Here is an 18856-nt window from a genome sequence, read left to right as displayed (position 1 = left end):
GAGATAGATAGGTTCTTGATTGACAAGGGGATCAAGGGTCACGAGGAAGAAGTGGGAGAATGGGGTTGAGAAACTTATCAACCATGATTGAATGGCAGAACAGACTTGATGGGCAAAATGGCCTAATTCCTGTTCCTTTGTCTTATTGTCTTAAAAAGAGCCACAACTTTAAGACTGTGGTTGTTTTTCAAGTGGTTACTTTGGCACATTATTGATAAATAGTGCTTACTGAAGTTGAACTTTGAGTATGATGGTTACAGTTAGTAGCTGCAAGTTTAGAAGCTCTGGACTATGAAAGTAATAGTAATCATGTTCACTTGGACAGCTTTGACAGTTTTCTCTCTGCTTGTTTATTTTTTATAGTCAGTTAAAGAGACAACCATCAATTATTTGTGACGTGATTTCCAATTTGATATGTTCAACCTCACTGATGTTGCATTTGATTGCCAGTGTTTCAATTGCGTGCAATATCGGATGGTTGTTTCATTTGCTTCCTACTTGGTGCGTAAGAGTACAATTGCTTTGTACATTGTATTTTTCTTGGGTATGAAATATGCTGTTTGTGCATTTTTTGCTGTTTCTGTGTAACAAAATGGAACTCATAAAAAGTCAGCAGCAACTATGACAGAATACAACAGACCTTGAATTACATGCTTAAAATCAACAAATTAGGCAAAAAAATTGAGACCATGTTGTTTTCACAAAACTGGTTAACATTCTTCTTTGTAGCTTGTGTGTTTTTAACTAAAGCTTTGTTTATTGTGTCATATCTAATTGTGAGTACTTCTGGTTTGTTTTTAGTTCCTAGTTTCAGATACTCCAGACTGATGTTGAGCTGGGATTTTTGATGATCTGGAAAGTCTGCTTTCTGTGAATCCAAAAGAGTATTGAGATCATCCTGGCCCCAAAGCTCATAATGTGTATGACCACCCCTGTGCCCCAACTCTGGTGTTTTGTTTTATTTTATTCTCTCAGTGGGGATTGCTGGCGGTTGGCATTTAAATTGCCTGCATCTAGTTATCCTTGAGAAGGTTGTGGTGAGCTTCCTCCTTGAATTGCTGCAGTCCATGTGCTATAGATAGATATACAATGCTGTTAGGGAGGGAATTCCGGCATCTTGACCCAGTGACACTGAAGGCATGACAGTATATTTCCAAGTCACAACTCGCAGGTGGTAGTGGTCCTGTCCTTTTGGATGGATGTGGTCATGAATTTTGAAGATGCTGTCTAAAAATCTGTCTAAGGATCAGAAGCAACTGGGAAAAAGAAAAGCAGGTACTGTTAGACTGGGTCCCTTGTGTCCTTGAATTTTATGGAAGGCCTTTTAAAGGATGGAATTTCTCCCTAAAATTTATTAGTTTGCTTGACAGCAAGGAACAGACCATAGGTGAAGATTTTATATGATGTGAGTTCCGATTTTCTCAGTTGGGTTGATATTTGATATTGAATTAGAACTTGTACGTGCAGGGAAATCAACTCTGACCCTTCCAGTGGATGTTCCAGGTATGAAGTGTAACTTGCATCCCTTTATAAAAGGTAAGTTTGTTTTTAAACAAATGCTGCATTACATAATATAATGTAATAGTTCTAAAGAGCTTAGTGTTCATAGTACATCAGCTGCACCTATCCTGCTAATGTCTGTGGTGGAGACAGTTTTAATTTATCTTTTGGAAAAAGCAGATGCATCTATAATAGCTTTTTAATGTCCTATTGTTATGTCAGATTAGTAATATAATTGTAATAATTGCTATCACATACAAAATCATTTTGTTATCTAAGAAATGTGCCTCTTCTATAAATACTCCAATGTGGTGTATCCTCCACTAGCACTCACTAGCTAAGCCCAATAATAAGTAAAGACAAAGGAGGACTGGTGGAAGTGAACCATCAGAAATAACTATTACCGAATATCACAAGATACCAACTGTGCTAATCTGGGAAAATACCTCATGCTTGCACTGGAATGGATCTGACCTCTACCACAAAGTGAAGATATCCAGAAGAAAACAATTCAAGCAAGTGAGTTTACCAGTTGGACAGCATTACTGCTTTAAAAAGACCGTCAGAAGTGCAATTTTTAAAAAAAGGGATGGCAGGAGCAATGGAAGCATCAAAATAGCTAATTCAGCACGTCAAAGGAAAAACTTCATTCAGAAGCTGGTAAGAAGCACTGAGTTAAGAGTATGAGTTAGGAGTAGAAAGAAAAACTGACTACATCTGAAGAATGCAGTAGACCTTGATGACGTAGTCTATGTAAGGCAAACTGGAAGGCTCCAGGAGAAAATATTAGAGATCCTTAAACAAAAATGGGATAAACCTTATGAAAACTGTCCAAGACCAGAAAGGGAAGGTAAAGAACAGTAATAAAGTATTCTTGCCTCTTGTAACAAGCCTTGCTGCCACTGACATAACGGACCATGGGATACAGTTACAAGGAACAGTGAAAGTGCCAGAAAAGAAATTTTGGGGCTAAAGTGTTAGGAACGCCTCAGAATTTATTTAAATTGGCAAAAAGTGCATTTAAAGTAATGTAATGAGAATGTCCAAGGAAAAAGAACACTCAAGAAAAGTCAGAGTCAAACTGCAATTTTAACGGGATGATTTCCGAAGGTCCCAGCTTGGTTTAAAATTTTTTTTCAAAGAAGGTGCTTTGCTGTTTTTTTTTCTGGCAAGAAATGTCCATTTGACCCATGAAAAAATGTGAATGCTCCATCTTGGTTGCAAAAGTTGGGAAAACTGTAGAAGTGTGCGCTCACCGTTATGATCGTTCAGAAAGGTGGGGAAACCAAGTAAGCAGTGCAGAAATACAGTATTACAAGGAAACAGGAGTAAAAATCTTGAAACCAGTAAGTTACTATAAAACAGTAGGAAATACAATTTGAAGTTTTATTGAAGAGTTTGGAACAGTTTTGAAGCAATATAAACTTAAAGGGAGACAAAGAAATATTATACAACATCTAGAAAGCGAAAGCTGTACAGTTGTTCAATTTAAAATATCATTGGTGAGTATAGGAATGCAAGCTATTGAGTAGAGATTGAAACATGTAATATTTCTGAAGCACGTGACAGTTCAGACACGTAAAGATCATTGTCAGTGCTGTAGAAAAGGCTTTACAGACACAGAAAATGTGCAGATCTAAGAAACACAGTTTCAGAACAACAGAAATACTAGTAGCCATACACAACAGAACACCTACAGCTATTAGAAAAGAAAACTGCATTTGGTTAGACACATCAATTAAAAAAAAACAAAGTGTGGAGCTGGATGAACACAGCAGGCCAAGCAGCATCTCAGGAGCACAAAAGCTGACATTTCGGGCCTAGACCCTTCATCAGAGATGTGCTCCTGAGATACTGCTTGGCCTGCTGTGCTCATCCAGCTCCACACTTTGTTACCTTGGATTCTCCAGCATCTGCAGTTCCCATTATCACATCAATAAAAGAAGATGCCTGAGGTGTTTGCAATGGAACTAGCTAAGCAAGACAAGCCAGAATGGACAAAACGTAACATTTCAGTAAAGGAACAGGTGTTACTGTCCTATTAGAAAAAGCAAATATTTTGCCCTACAGGGATAACACTGCAAAATACAGGAGAAATAAAGGTAAGGGTAAAGTTACTATCGACTTATCAGATCATAGGGTTGCTCTAACACTAGAGAGAGGTGACTAGTGGTGGCTTAACCTGAGGGTCATCACACCTCATGCAAGGGGAAAGGTTGAGGACAGTCTTTCCTAGTAACCTTAGTGAATGTAAGAATTGAATCCACACTATTGGCATCACTTTGCATCACAAATTACCTGTCTAGACAGCTGAGCTCAACAAATCTCTGCAGGTAAAATAACTGTCAGTTGCATAAGAATTTTATAAATTTGAATGTTGAAAACAAGTACATTGCATGCAGTCAACTAACTGCACCTTTGACCCTGTATTCTCGAATTCTTGAGTTGGAGGAGATCAATAATATCCCAGAGAATATCTGGGCCAGACACAAACAGTAGTCCAAACACTGGTCCAGGAACAATCTATTATTGGCCAACAGTCCAAGAGGCAATGTAGTGAAGACTTCATTGGGCTTATCAGACTCCTAGTGGAATCCAAATAATAATAAATCAAGTAAGATCACTTAAATTAGCATAGAAGAGCTGTTTAATTTTGTCAACATAGTAGAAGTGACAAACTTCACAGGACTGATTTAAAATGTTTAATCCTGTGACTTGTAAAACAGAACAGACAATGTCAATGATAGTGCTGAACCTTTCGGCAACGTGACTCACAGTTTGAATAAGTTTACTTCATCAGGCAAACAAGTACAATGGACAAATGAGGATGTCCATCCTGATCAACATATCCCTCAGTGCATCCTAAGAGCATCATTTTAAATTATCTTGTTTAAATCTATTAAGTAAAACTTGAATCCGTGACATTTAGACTCGGAAAGCAAGTGTGATCTCCACTGAGTCAGAGTTAATGCTCAAATCGCACATTCTCTAGCTAACCTGACAAATTCCTGTTAGTAACTGACGAATACATTCATGACTTAACCTCCATGATTATAGTCCAAGATTTCCAGATTATCTGTGTCTATTTACATAAAGAGAAATATACTACCTCCATGAAAAAAAACACTTAAATGATAAGAGCTGCCCATCCTTTTCTGATAATCCTGTGGTTGAGTTGTAAATTTGTTTACAGAATTGGAAATTTGAAGATAGGTTTTTTCTTATTTTCACTGACTTGACATGGAGAGTAGTGGATAAGGATGAATAGTAGACATATCATCTCATCACGCAGTTCCCAGATAACTTCCGTGTAAAAATAAACAAATTTATGAAAATTAGATTACAGGTTAAATTGTTTTGTATTGTGGGATCTCGTTCACTGCCAGTGTGTATACAGGTTGAAAGCTAAGTTCCCTGCTGTAATGCAGAGTACAGAAAAAAATATTTTGTGCGGCTGTGAAATGTATTTGCTACCTTAATATACAATGCAGAGCTATTCTCAAAGGCAATTTGAATCCATTTGCAAATACAGGCATCATTTGATTAGAGATAATAAAGTGTGAAGCTGGATGAACACAGCAGGCCAAGCAGCATCTCAGGAGCACAAAAACTGACGTTTCGGGCCTAGACCCTTCATCAGAGAGGGGGATGGGGAGAGGGAACTGGAATAAATAGGGAGAGAGGGTGAGGTGGACCGAAGATGGAGAGAAAAAAAGATAGGTGGAAAGGAGAGTATAGGTGGGGAGGTAGGGAGGGGATAGGTCAGTCCAGGGAAGACGGACTGGTCAAGGAGGTGGGATGAGGTTAGTAGGTAGGAAATGGAGGTGCGGCTTGAGGTAGGAGGAAGGGATCGGTGAGAGGAAGTACAGGTTAGGGAGGCAGAGACAGGCTGGGCTGGTTTTGGGATGCAGTGGGGGGAGGGGATGAGCTGGGCTGGTTGTGTGATGCAGTGGGGGGAGGGGATGAACTGGGCTGGTTTTGGGATGCGGTGGGGGAAGGGGAGATTTTGAAGCTGGTGAAGTCCACATTGGACTGTCTCTGCCTCCCTAACCTGTACTTCCTCTCACCCATCCCTTCCTCCCACCTCAAGCCGCACTTCCATTTCCTACCTACTAACCTTATCCCACCTCCTTGACCTGTCCGTCTTCCCTGGACTGACCTATCCCCTCCCTACCTCCCCACCTATACTCTCCTTTCCACCTATCTTCTTTTCTCTCCATCTTCGGTCCGCCTCCCCCCTCTCTCCCTATTTATTCCAGAACCCTCTCCCCTTCCCCCTCTCTGATGAAGGGTCTAGGCCTGAAACGTCAGCTTTTGTGCTCCTGAGATGCTGCTTGGCCTGCTGTGTTCATCCAGCTTCACACTTTATGATCTTGGATTCTCCAGCATCTGCAGTTCCCATTATCTCTGATATCATTTGATCAGAACCAGAATGGGAGATTGTGGGCTGGTATTTGGGAGGGGCTAATGGGTGTTGATGGCTGTATAAACTACATTGCTGTGTATGAATTACAGTCCTGTTGAAAGATTAATGTGTGTTATAATCGTGCCCAAGTTAATCAAATATTGTAGCACGTAATGAGCATTGTATTTGGAATCTGCCTAAATTTGTTCTCAATTATTTGTCATTGTTAAATACATAGTGTTAATCTATATGACCTTTAGTTTAGAACATAGAACATAGAACAATACAGCGCAGAACAGACCCTTCAGCCCTCGATGTTGCGTCGACCTGTGAACTAATCTAAGCCCATTCCCCTACACTATCCCATCATCATCCATATGCTTATGCAAGGACTGTTTAAATGCCCCTAATGTGGCTGAGTTAACTACATTGGCAGGCAGGGTGTTCCACGCCCTTACCACTCTCTGAGTAAAGAACCTGCCTCAGACATCTGTCTTAAATCTATCACCCCTCAATTTGCAGCTATGTCCCCTCGTACAAGGCGACGTCATCATCCTCGGAAAAAGAGTCTCACTGTCCACCCTATCTAATCCTCTGATCATCGTGTATGTCTCTATTAAATCCCCTCCTAGTCGTCTTCTCTCCAATGAGAACAGACCAAGTCCCTCAGCCTTTCCTCATAAGACCTTCACTCCAGACCAGGCAACATCCTGGTAAATCTCCTCTGCACCTTTTCCAATGCTTCCACATCCTTCCAGTAATGGGGTGACCAGAACTGTACACAGTATTTGAAATGAGGCCGCACTAGCATTTTCTACAGTTGCAGCATGACATCACAGCTCCGGAACTCAATCTCTCTACCAATAAAACCTAACACACCTTCGTAACAGCACTATCAACCTGGGTAGCAACTTTCAGGATCTATGTACATGGACACCAAGATCCCTCTGCACGTCCACACTACCAAGAATCTTTCCATCGACCCAGTATTCTGCCTTCCTATTATTCTTCCCAAAGTGAATCACCTCACATTTATCTGCATTGAACTCCATTTGCCACCTTTCGGCCCAATTCTGTAGTTTATCCAAGTCTCCCTGCAACATTCTTCCACACTGTCCGCCACTCCACTGACTTTAGTGTCATGTGTAAAATTACTAACCCATCCACCTATGCCTGTGTCCAAGTCATTTATAAAAATAACAAACAACAGTGGTCCCAAAACAGATCCTTGAGGCACAGCCCTGTAACCGGACTCCAGGCTGAATATTTTCCATCAACCACCACTCGTTGCTTTCTTACAGAAAGCCAGTTTCTAATCCAAACTGCTAAATCTCCCTCAATCCCATGCCTCTGCATTTTCTCCAATAGCCTACCATGTGGAAGCTTATCAAAGGCTTTACTGAAGCCCATGTACACCACATCAACTGCCCTACCCTCATCCACATGTTTGGTCCCCTTCTCAAAAAACTCAAATGAGGTTTGTGAGACACGACCTGCTCTTGACGAATCCATGTTGACTATCTCCAATCAAATTGTTGCTTGCTAGATGATTATAAATCTCATCTCTTATAATCCTTTCCAAAACTTTTCCTACAACAGATGTAAGGCTCACTGGTCTATAAATACCTGGGTCATCTCTACTGCCCTTCTTGAACAAGGGCACAACATTTGCAATCCTCCAGTCCTCTGGTACTAAACCTGTAGACAATGAGGACTCAAAGATCAACGCCAAAGGCTCTGCCACCTCCTCCCTAGCTTCCCAGAGAATCCTTGGAAAAATCCCATCTGGCCCAGGAGATTTATCTACCTTCACACCTTCTAGAATTGATAACACCTCTTCCTTACTAACCTCAATCCTTTCAATTCTAATAGCCTGTAACTCGGTTTTCTCCTCTACAATATTGTCCTTTTCCTGAGTGAAAACAGATGAGAAATAATCATTTAGCACCTCTCCGATCTCCACAGGGGCCACACACAACTTCCCACTTCTGTGTTTGACTGGCCCTATTCCTACTCTGGTCATCCTCTTATTCCTCACATACCGATAGAAAGGACAAAGAGAACAAAGAAAAAAGAAAATTACAGCACAGGAACAGGCCCTTCGGCCCTCCAAGCCTGCGCCGAGATATTCACCATGGTTTGCATTCATAAACAGAAGCTTGATTTTGCTAGAGGTGAGGTTTGCTACAGCTGCTGTCTGTCATTGCAAATGAAGCACAGCAGTTCTTCGAAAACTAACAGTTCTGATTGTGGTAAAATGTATTAATATAACATCCTTTAATCCTCAAAATTACTGGAACAATCTAATTTAATGCATTGTACAGGCATACTGGCCAAATGATATTATAAATGGACAAGATTTACTATATTCTCCTAGCTACACAGGCCAAAACAACTCCAGCAAATCTTTCTCAAATTATGGCATTAAGAATAGTTAGATTTTATCTTTATCGAATATGTATTTTGAACATTTCCTTTTGAAAACATGCCCTGTCTCTGCAACGTGTGTGATGAGTGTTCAGCCTCATAAATTTAGGAAAAGCTGTTGTTCAAAAGGTTTTAATTTTGATATTAAAATCTTCAATTATCACAGGAAATTAGTGCCATAATTATTACCATTGAAGACTAGAATTCATTATGTTTGTTTGATGCAAATGCAAATAAATTCAAAGGGCTTAATTTATTTTCTTGGATGCTATAGTAATCTTTTGAAGTGTATAGAAACCATTAAACTGTCTTTCAAGGTATCACAAAGTTTGTGTGATAATAGTTATGTCAGCGTTGCAATAAAACCAAGATTTGAACGAATGCAACATGAATTTAACACATAGTTTATTAGCATGGCTGAGATCATTTATGTAGGCTTAAACAATGTTGGCCTCGCTCTGTGAGTGTTACTTTTAATTATGTTCAACATTCCTGGTATAGTAGCAGGATGTAGAGGGATGGATTAATTCACTCTGCTGACTCCATCATTTCAGTCATGCTCTGTGAGGCTAAAATGGGGGGTTACTTTGTGGAAGTGAGTGTTTGGAAAATTGAAGATAAGCCTTCACTTGGCTTTTGTATATTGTGGGCAACCTCTGGGTGGAGTCTGGTCCAAGTATTTTTGGCCAGAGGTGGTATACAAGACCTGAGCATGATAGACAGGAAAGAAAATCACCTATTACATCATAGCAACCAAAGCTGTAAATCTAGTTGACTTTAGCTGGTTTTTCATTAATTTATATGGAATAGTTTTAAATGCGAAACAGGTTAATACTCTGAATAATTATAGCTTTCAACAGCATCAAGTTAATCTCTTAGCATAAGTAAAATACTTATTAAACGTAAACAAAAGGGGATGGCTGTATATGAAATTTGTGAAAGTTTAATTATTTATTAACCACAGTTATTAAACTGTTTAACCATTACTTTGAATGGCAACAAGAACACGTATTGTGATACGCTGTGATTGCTCATGACTTTCTTCTTGTGGTGTGATCATAAATGACCACTTGTATATAAAGATCCGTTTCAATTAAGTTTCGTGTGGTATTATCCCTGGGAGAGACCTGTGAGGGGAGAAAAAAACTTGTTAGGCTATATGATCGACGAGGTTATTTTGAAATTCAACATGTCTTTGCTTAGAGCTATTCATCACTCTTTAAAAGCCTGCAGGACAGGATTCAAAATTGATCTGAAGCTCAACTATGGATGCTATCTTTTTGGAGAAAACTGTACTCTGTCAAAAGATATTACCGGTTTCTTCAACCGTGTCTCCAAACTGGCAGAACAGCAAGCTTCTAGAAATAATAAGCAAGTATATTTGGAATCTAACATGATTGAACATTCCTCTTGTGAAAAATAACATTTTCTTTATTTACTCATGGATGTGGGCATTGCTGGCTATGTCAGCATTTATTGCCAATTACTAATTGCCCTTGAAACACTGAATGTCATGATGGGGAATGGGAGGTGCAGTGTAGGCAGGATTAGACATATTTATAATGCTGTTAGGAATAGAGTTCTTATCCTTTCAGCAACCAGCGTTCAAATTCCATGTTGTCTACATTAATTTCAAATTGTGCAAATCATTGTTTTATCCTGGACCTAGTTGCGTTCAGCATTTCCCTTCCGAACATGTAATGTTCCCACCCCTGCTCAATAAGACACCCAAATAGTCTTTAGTAAAGTGCTTACCTCATGTCAATAGATACCACAGGAAGCGTGGAGAAAGCCAAGAAAAGAAACCTAGTCAGCCATATGACAGAAAGTTTTGGAGACAAACCCTCATAAGGACTACACTAACTAAAATGTATAGGGTCAACCTGAGCTGGCCTCCCCTGTATAGAGCCTCATTGGTGATTGATGAAGCTCAGCCCAGTTTATCGACAGGCTTTCAAATAATGATGGATCTACTTGACATTGAACCTCAGTGTATTATCAACAATGTTCTTATTTTAAAGGAGTTTCGACAATGATAAATCTGTTATTTCTGGGCAGATCCACAGCTAAAACTGAGTAGTATAAATTTACCATTCCATTTATCATAAATTTATCTGAACTTTGCCATATGCACCTGTATTCCACAGGATGCTGAAGAAGGTGATAATAGTCCATAATATATCTGACATATTTTGTTGGGTTCCGCCTATGTGAATCATTGGAATTCATTGGAGGTGCTGATTCTGAATCTTGTTTGTGTTTTAAATCTAACCAGCAGTTTGTTACTTCGTTAGAAATCTGTTTTACTCAGTGTGCACATATGATAGATGAACATGAGTATAGAGAACAAATAATTTTGAAGGTGCACATTTCTATTTGCAGTAAATCTTAACATCTGTCACATGGAATATTCCACAACCCAGTTGTAAACTGCTGATCTCATAAGGACAATTGTTGTAGGAAATGGAAAAAAAAATGACATTGACGTGGTGAGCTGCTTTTGACTTTTGAGTTAAGACATAACATAAGAAGGAAATTAATTCAGAAAGGTTGTGTTTATGATTCTTTTTCAAATACAAGATAGAATCATTCTTTCTCATTCCAAAGTGAAGTATTGTGAATGCTGAAAATCTGAAATAAAAACAGAAGACACTGTAAAGTTAACAAAGGAAGGAAAGTGAGATGGGTGTTGAGTTTAATTCCATTTACTCAAGGGATACAGACTTCACTAGCAGGGCCTCAATTTATTACCCACCTCTAATTGACTTGAGAAGTTTTTGCTGAGCTGCCTTCTTGAATTGCTGCATTTCATTTGGTGTAGGTATATCTATACTGCCATTAGGGAGAGAGTACTTGGATTTGACCAAGGACAGTGAAGGATTAATCGTGGAGAAATGTGCAGAGCCAGGCAGACAGAATTCCCAAAAAAGTTCCAAGGGCAGAAACTTCATTCAGAAACTGGAGAATGCTGGATGTTATACCTTTATTTGAAAAATACTGCAAAGACAAACCCAGCAACGACAGGCCAGTCAGTTTAGCGTTGTTGATGGCAGCTTATCAGTAAACAATAATTTGAGTTAATTAAGAAAAGCCAGCCTGGATTTGTTGAGGACAAATTGTGTTTTACAACTCACTAGAGGTTTTTTAACGAGGGAATGGAAAGGATTGATTAGAGTAATGTATTTGACAGTAGTGTAAATGGACTTGCAAAAAACATTTGATAAAGTACTACACTTGCGAGTGTTGTTACAGCCCATGGTATAAAAGGAATAGTAGCAACTTAGATACAAAATTAGCTAAATACCAAGAAACAGTGTGGTGGTTATTTATTTTTCAGATTGGAAGATGGCTTCTGGTGTTATTCGCAAGTGCTGATGTTAAAACCGTTCACTTCCAGGCATATATTCAAAACTCGGAAGTGAGGAGGATAATTTAAAACCTTGAATAGATACGGAGGTTTTGTGGAATGAACAGACAAGTGTTAGATGAAACTTAATGTAGAGAAGTATGAAGTGATTCATCTTGATGGGAAGAATACAGAGGGGTAATCTAAAGCAGACAATGCAATTTTCGTTGAAGTAGAAAGACCCGAGTGTGTAAGTGCCTGTTCCTCAGCTAGGATTCAGGATCTGGAATGCTCTGTCCATCAATGGTGACAGCAGGCTCAATCTCTGCATTCAAGTTAAAATTAAATTGTTATTTGAAAGTGAACTATGCACTATGTCGAGGGAAGGTAGGGGAATGAATTGCTCCTTCAGAGATCCAGCATAGACACAACAGTCCAAATCTTTGTATGCTGTAACTTTTCTATGGTTTTAAATACCTACAAGTCAGACAGCATCTATACAGACAGGAAGAGTCATTGACCGGTATATTTGAGAGCCAGTGGAGGTGACAGCAGAGGTGTGTGGGTCCAGAATTTCTCTCTGCTAACTATGGGTGTCAGTTTGCTCACTCCATTCCACACCTGAGGGGTTTTTGATATACCAGAATGGAAAGACTATTGTCTACAAGAATCTGCTTGCCAGTTGGGTTAAATAAGGAGCTTATTGAGCTTCCTAAGGCTTCCTGTCAGTGGTAATATGTCATGGCAGAGTGAAGACGTTGTGCTCCCCTTGAGCTGTTTTTCTCAGCTACATTACCAAATCTCCTCACTCACAGCCAGTTATCGTAAGGCCAGGATTATTCAACCTTAAGCTCATGGAATATCTTTATTTTTAGACTTTAAACAGCTCACAAAATAACATTTATTTAGGACGCGAGAGTAAAAATCCCTCTGTCATATCCTACTGCTTTGCCTGTTAACTTGATGAGTTTGGAAGTGCAATCGGCAGAATGTCATTACTTATTGTCCATGTCCACTAAAGATATGTGTTAGTAAAGTTATGTATATTTCATTAAAGAAAGTCCATCCACATTTAGAATGGACACACAACCTTTTGAAATGACTCATGCCAATCACATGACTATCATTGAGAATTTCAACTGGTATTGGGACTGGACTGTTTATTTCAGGAAGAAGTCACAAGAAATCTTTGGAAGTCAGTGAACTTTTCTGGGGTAAACGTCAATCCCTTAAGGGTTCTCCTAGAGATTCCTGGCTTATGGCAAACCGATACTGAGGAGCCTTACTAGCTAATGCCATCTATAATGCAATGAATGGGCCTATGGCCTGACCAATCCAGCACCTAATATGCATTCATGATGTAGCAATTTTAGGATAGTAGCCATTTTAAATTTTCAACCGTAAAAGACAGGCTGTAGGCAACCTTTTATTGAGACCATGCCCAGTAAGAACCCTGAGAACCATCTTCCGAGAACAGGCTCTAAATCAAGGAGAACACCAAAGAGAAAACATACAGAAAGTAACTGCTGTTCTTCCAAAAAAGTCCAGGAAATCTGCAAGTGCAATAATGATTGAATTGGTTAGAAACAAAGAAGTTCTCTATCTGTTCCAAATCTTTCTGACTTACTGAGTCAACCTGTGCAGACAAACTTTGCACCTACTTGATTGCCTAAGCCATTGTAATCAATTTTGATTTTAAGATTTTTATCCTTTTCACTTTCAGCAAGTGAATCTTCAGTAAGCAACAGGCTTGAAATTATCACGGGGACTGATCATACTTCTAGCTTTAAAAGTATTTTTCACCCTTGCCTACTCAGTTTTGTACCTGTATTTTAACTTTTTTTATTTCAATAACATCGAACAATAGTTGTGTAGCCTTTGATCTTTAAAGCATAAAACTGTTGTAAACAAAAATAAAATGATGCTGCTGTTTAGGGTTTATATTGAAACACGTGGAAGGTAATATGGACTAAACAAATTATACAAATTTCTAGTTACCAACACTCTGAGGACACAATGGTGTGATTATGACATTTATATCGCTTCATATTGCCAGTAATTGGTGTAGCTAAAGTTTAATGAAACTCAATATCTGATCATAACAGATGTCCTTGCAAAAACATTTATATTTAATTAAAGAGCAAAAATAACTTGCAGATACTAGAATTCTGAAAATTAGAACATGCTGAAAACTAAGACTTTGGGTTGAATTTTTCAGTTGTGTATCAAGTGCTATCAAGTGCTTTTTTTTGGGTGACTGCCTGTATGGAGTCTGCACATTCTCCCTGTGTTTGCTTGGGTTTCCTCGGGGTGCTCCGGTTTCCTCCCACAGTCCAAAGAGGTGCAGGCTAGGTGGATTGGCCGTGCTAAATTGCCTGTAGTGTTCAGGGGTGTGAGGGTTATAGGGGGATCGATTTGGGTGGGATGGTCCAAGGGGCGGTGTGGACTTGTTGGGCCAAAGTGCCTGTTTCCACACTGTAGGGAATCTAAAACAGGCCCACCTCGGGGAGCGGAGTCTCTGGAACTTTGCCAGCAGTGGCCGATCAATTGCCAACCTCTGGGCCAATAGCTGGCCAGTCTCCAGAGGAATCTTTAGCTCAGTAACCTCAGGTGTCACCATTTTGAGTGCTTTTGAAGACCAGATACAGTAAAATCCCTGTTTGCGTCTCTGTCATTTGATGATTCACTTATCTACACAATACGTACCATAGTGAATCTAATTCTCACTGATCTATGATATTTAAAAAAAACACTCACTTCCTGGAGTAAAAGTATGCACTGTATATGTATGGTTCTGTGCAGTCTGCCTTGTTGGTTGTTTGCAAACATCACCAATCAGGCATTCTCTGAAAATGTACCCCCACGAACAACAAGTCTTTAATTTTGAACAGCTAGCTCCAGGCAATCATACACTAGCAATTGGGGTTGGGTGGATGGTAATTGTGGTGAGTTAGGTATGAAGGGGGCTAGCTACTGCTGCCATGGGTGACAATCAACAAGGGAAATGTCCTATGCCTGACTGTAGGGTCTGCCAGTGTTATTTGGCATTCTTTGTTCTCTGCAGTGGTGCCTCCTGATGCTGGGAGTGTCTCTAGAGGCCAGAATGAGCAATTTTCATGAGATAAAGCACTTTCACCAGGCGTAAAGTGTTTTGGTGGACTGCTTCTTGTGACAGCCAAATAAAGGACAGTTCCTTAAAATACTGAAGTTGATCACTGTGTCACGGAGGGAATTTGTCATTATGTGTCTTGGAAGGATGGTTGTCCTACTAACTTTTCTAATGCTGATAGTATTGTATACCAAAGAGACACCGTTGAACTCTTCCCAACACCTTACCTCCCCATGATATGGCCTTTCCACTTCACTAGTCTGTTACCATATAGCTGAGGTAAGTAAGTACAGTTGCCATAGCTCCTTAGGACTACCCTCTCATTAAAATGAGCATCTGGTGGTAAGCTTAACTTGATGATCATCATGCCTGACAAGGCCAGGACCTTCATGATGATCTCAGCTGGCACACAAATTGAACCTGACATCACACTGCACTGAAAATCAGCCTTCCAGCCAACTGAACTAACCGACCCTGCATAGGAAATTCAACCCATTAATTCTTCAGATCGTTTTATCGATGCTAACTATCGATCTGGTTTTTTTGAGCATTTTTGTGTTTTGTCTTTTCTATACTTCTACTTTTGTTCTGTTTAGGTTGTCAGAATATTATTTACGTTTCAGAAAAAGAAAGTACAAGACTTGTGATGGATTGGAGAAGAATGGGGGAGAAAAAACCAAACTTTTACCTTTGGATCCACGTGTACTATTTTTCGATCCCTTTTGTTTCTGAAAAGGAGTCCAGAGGCATTATCTGTGACTACGTGGTAAGACGGACTGGAATTGCATGTGCAGGTCTGAGTGTCCCAATTGTAGAAGCTGCCAGAAAATGAGCAGAAATATTGAGGTACAATTAATTATTCAAGTACTTCTTAATCCATGAAAGAAAAAAGTCTAGAATTAAGAACCTACTGATGACTGTGAAACCATTGCTAATTGTTGGAAAAAGCCATCTGACTCACTAATGTCCTTCGGGAAGGAAATCTGCTATCCTTACCTGGTTCTGGTCTGTATGTGACTGCGGAACCACAGCAATGAGGTTGACTCCAAGTTTCCCTCTGAAATGGCATAGCAAGCTACTCAGCTCAAGTGTGGCTAGGGCCAGGCAATAAATACTGGAGAGCCAGTGACGCTTCCATCTCACAAGTGAATAACAAAAAATGAAAGTTGGACAGTGCAAATGTTCTTCCTTAAGACTTTAACATGATGGTTTATTGTGTTGATAAATCCTGACATTCTAGTTTTCTTTTGCTACATAAAATGTGTACACAAGAGGGAGAAAGCAAGGGGTTATTGTGAAGGCACAGCTTTCCGAATATTCATGTAAAAGCAAATTACAGTGGTTATGATCTGAGAAATTTTGGACAAGCATTCAAATCTGCAGCATCAGTAGGGAAACAGAAACAGTTAGTAGTAATACTGTTTCTCTTTCTACAGATGCTGTCAAATCTGCTGAGTTTGTCCAGCTCTGTGTTTTTATTTCATGATATTAATGTCAGCCTCATAATAAAATGCCAAGGGCCTCACTGCCAATGTGACTGAACAGCTGCAACAGCAGTAATGGGACAGCAAACTTGGACTGAACAGATTCTTTCATCCAAGATCACTGTTGATGTCTTTAACATATTTATGTTTTGGTATGAGACAATGCCTCAGGTATGTGACTGAAAGTTTCACACCTAGAGTTGTGCAACGTTGACGTCTTGAGTTCCAGGAATAAATACTTGTTGGCTCTTTGCTTGAGTAACGTTTGCTGAATAAAAATTTGAGGGACCAAAGCTACCTTAAAAAGGAATTAATACTGCACTGGAACTAATTAGAGGTGCCTGCATCTTATTAAATCCGACCTCAAAATAACATAAAGGACGTCATTCCTATTCTGTACTTTACCAAGAACTTCAACTCAGTGCTTATTTTGCTGAATGTTTATGGCTTGGGCATTGGCCAGAACAAATGTTTTGTGCCAATTGAGTAACGCGCCCCAGCAGTTAAATAAAGATTTAGTTTTTATTGCCTAAAAGAAATGTTGTATCAATTAAAAAGTTTCTGGAGCTATTTGCTTTATTATGCTCAAAGTACAACTGAGTTCATGATCACATCCGGTGATGCCAGATGCTGGAATGACATGACACCACTGTTCTTTCAAAGAAGGCTGCTGTTCTTAGCAGGATATATGAGCTAGGAAAAGTATCCTTCTGAAAATTGAATTGGTGTTACAAATCTCAGTACATAAATGTCTATTGCAATATAAATTAATGATGATTCTGTAAAAGTAACTGTGCTACTGCATATTTGTTATTGTAGCCAGTTGGATCAATAATGCACTTTGAGGAAGGAAATCTACCAGCCTTATCCAGTGTGGCCTATACGACTTTAGTCCTACTCTAATGTGGCTGGCTAACTCTTAACCAAGCTAACAAGGTAACTAGGGGATAGTAGTTCAACTGTGACCGTTACAGTAAACTAACACATGAGCCGAGACTGGTATGCACAAGAATGTTCAGTTCCACTGGTCCAATCCTGTAGAGTAGACAATGTTTTTATAAACCCCTATCCTTGTGTATTCTTTTCAGAGGAAAATACCAAGATGTGTCTGAAGTTTGGGATGTAATCCACAGAGGGTGATTTCCTGTTGAGCAGGAGGTTGTCAGCCCATCATTATCTTTGGAATCACAAGAGAATCTTAGTCATTCTATTTGAAATTCCTTTAATGCTTTTAAGGCATTACATTCCATTGATCTCACAGTATTTTTTATATCTGCTGTGATATTATCTTTAGCAGTCCTCTTTTTAAAGAGAAATTTTGGAATTAAGGGTTAAAAACATTCACTGTCACTTGGGGTTCTGACCCATTGTTGTAATACTGAAAAATGAAAAAAATCTCAGTCATCATCAGAAACAATATAAATTTTGCTTGAGCTTGTTAAATCTTGAATTTTATGAACAATAATAAAAGTACCAAGTTCAGAAGTGAAGAGAATGAAGAACAGATAGGAGAAACTAATTACATTAAAAGTAAGGTTGGTAACTAGATGACAGATTTAAAATAATTGGCCCCTTGGCGCTGAATGATGAACCTTTTAGTTTATCTGAATAGCTCAGAATTGTAATGAGGATATTTTTTAGGCCATCATTGCCACTGTTATAATGGAATAAATTTGACAGCATTATTTGGGGCTGGATTTTCATTTGGAATTTTGAAAGCCAAAGTTGGAATCAATTCTAGCTCTTTGCCTTGACCAGCAAGTTCCAGCTAGAATTGTAAAGAGCAAAGCCAGTTAATGGCAAAGAGCAAGTTCAGCCAGGGTGACCAACTGATCTGAATTCTATGTTGTGTGATTGGGGCTCTTCATCTAAAGATCCTTGGTTTTTGCTTGATGAACAGCAAGCATCTGTGCATGCTGTTCACTCTGTGATCAGCACCTCTGGTTTGGACAGCATTCCTTCTTGTTACCATGATGTATACAGCAATCTCCACTTCCCATATTCCGAGATGTGAATGACATACTCTTGCCTTTTTATTGTCTGAGTGGAGCCACTGTGCCTCCCCCGACCCATCACCACCACCACCCCACAACCCCAAACAATACCACTCATTGCTCAACCAGGACTTCCCATTCAGTTAAGGTGGGCTACACATTCTGGAGGGACTCCCACATGGCTGTCAAGCACTGCCACATTGACAGACCCACCGGCTGCAGAGAGAGATGGCGCTCCAATAAGGAGGTGCTTTTGGAAGTAGATGTCAGCATTTTGTTTATCTAGAAATAGCACAGTTCCCAGGTAATGACCATGGAGAGGCAATCACAGCCATTTATCGTCAGCAATTGTGGCCCAGTGGTATGACTAGTTTTGGTGAGTGGGGTTCTTCAGTGATGAAGCATCAATTTCAACTTTTGATGACATGAGCCCACTAGGTTTTTCTGGTCACTGCCAAAGCTTGTCTGAATCGCTGAATGGAAATAACAATGAACAAAGGCTTGGGGCTTACTATGTGCCTAATTCCCTGATGATGGTTACCTGCCACAGTTGTTTTGGTAGCTGTTCTAACTGCTTCCTGGCCTCTTACA

General features: G+C 39.5%; 1 protein-coding gene across 3 annotated transcripts in view; it reads right to left on the bottom strand.

Annotated features, from left to right (window-relative positions):
* Positions 1–3402: 3402 nt before the first annotated feature.
* The window catches only part of cfap299 (cilia and flagella associated protein 299), a 536770-nt gene continuing 521316 nt past the window's right edge, over positions 3403–18856 (bottom strand). The window contains exons 5-6 of one of the 3 annotated variants that reach the window (XM_048559854.1): positions 15476–15605; positions 3403–4085 (exon numbers count right to left, since the gene is read on the bottom strand). In XM_048559854.1, the coding sequence (XP_048415811.1) occupies positions 3903–4085; positions 15476–15605 (313 nt within the window). In that variant the 3' untranslated portion in view covers positions 3403–3902. Of the gene's footprint in view, positions 4086–9259; positions 9460–12765; positions 13232–15475; positions 15606–18856 lie in introns of those variants that run through there. The other 2 variants (XM_048560025.1, XM_048559940.2) reach the window with 2 other exon arrangements.

This window comes from Stegostoma tigrinum, chromosome 1, assembly GCF_030684315.1.
Source record: "Stegostoma tigrinum isolate sSteTig4 chromosome 1, sSteTig4.hap1, whole genome shotgun sequence".
Taxonomy (NCBI): Eukaryota; Metazoa; Chordata; class Chondrichthyes; order Orectolobiformes; family Stegostomatidae; genus Stegostoma; species Stegostoma tigrinum.
The sequence above is the reverse complement of the archived record's forward strand: the minus strand, read 5'-3'. Positions and strand labels throughout refer to the sequence as shown.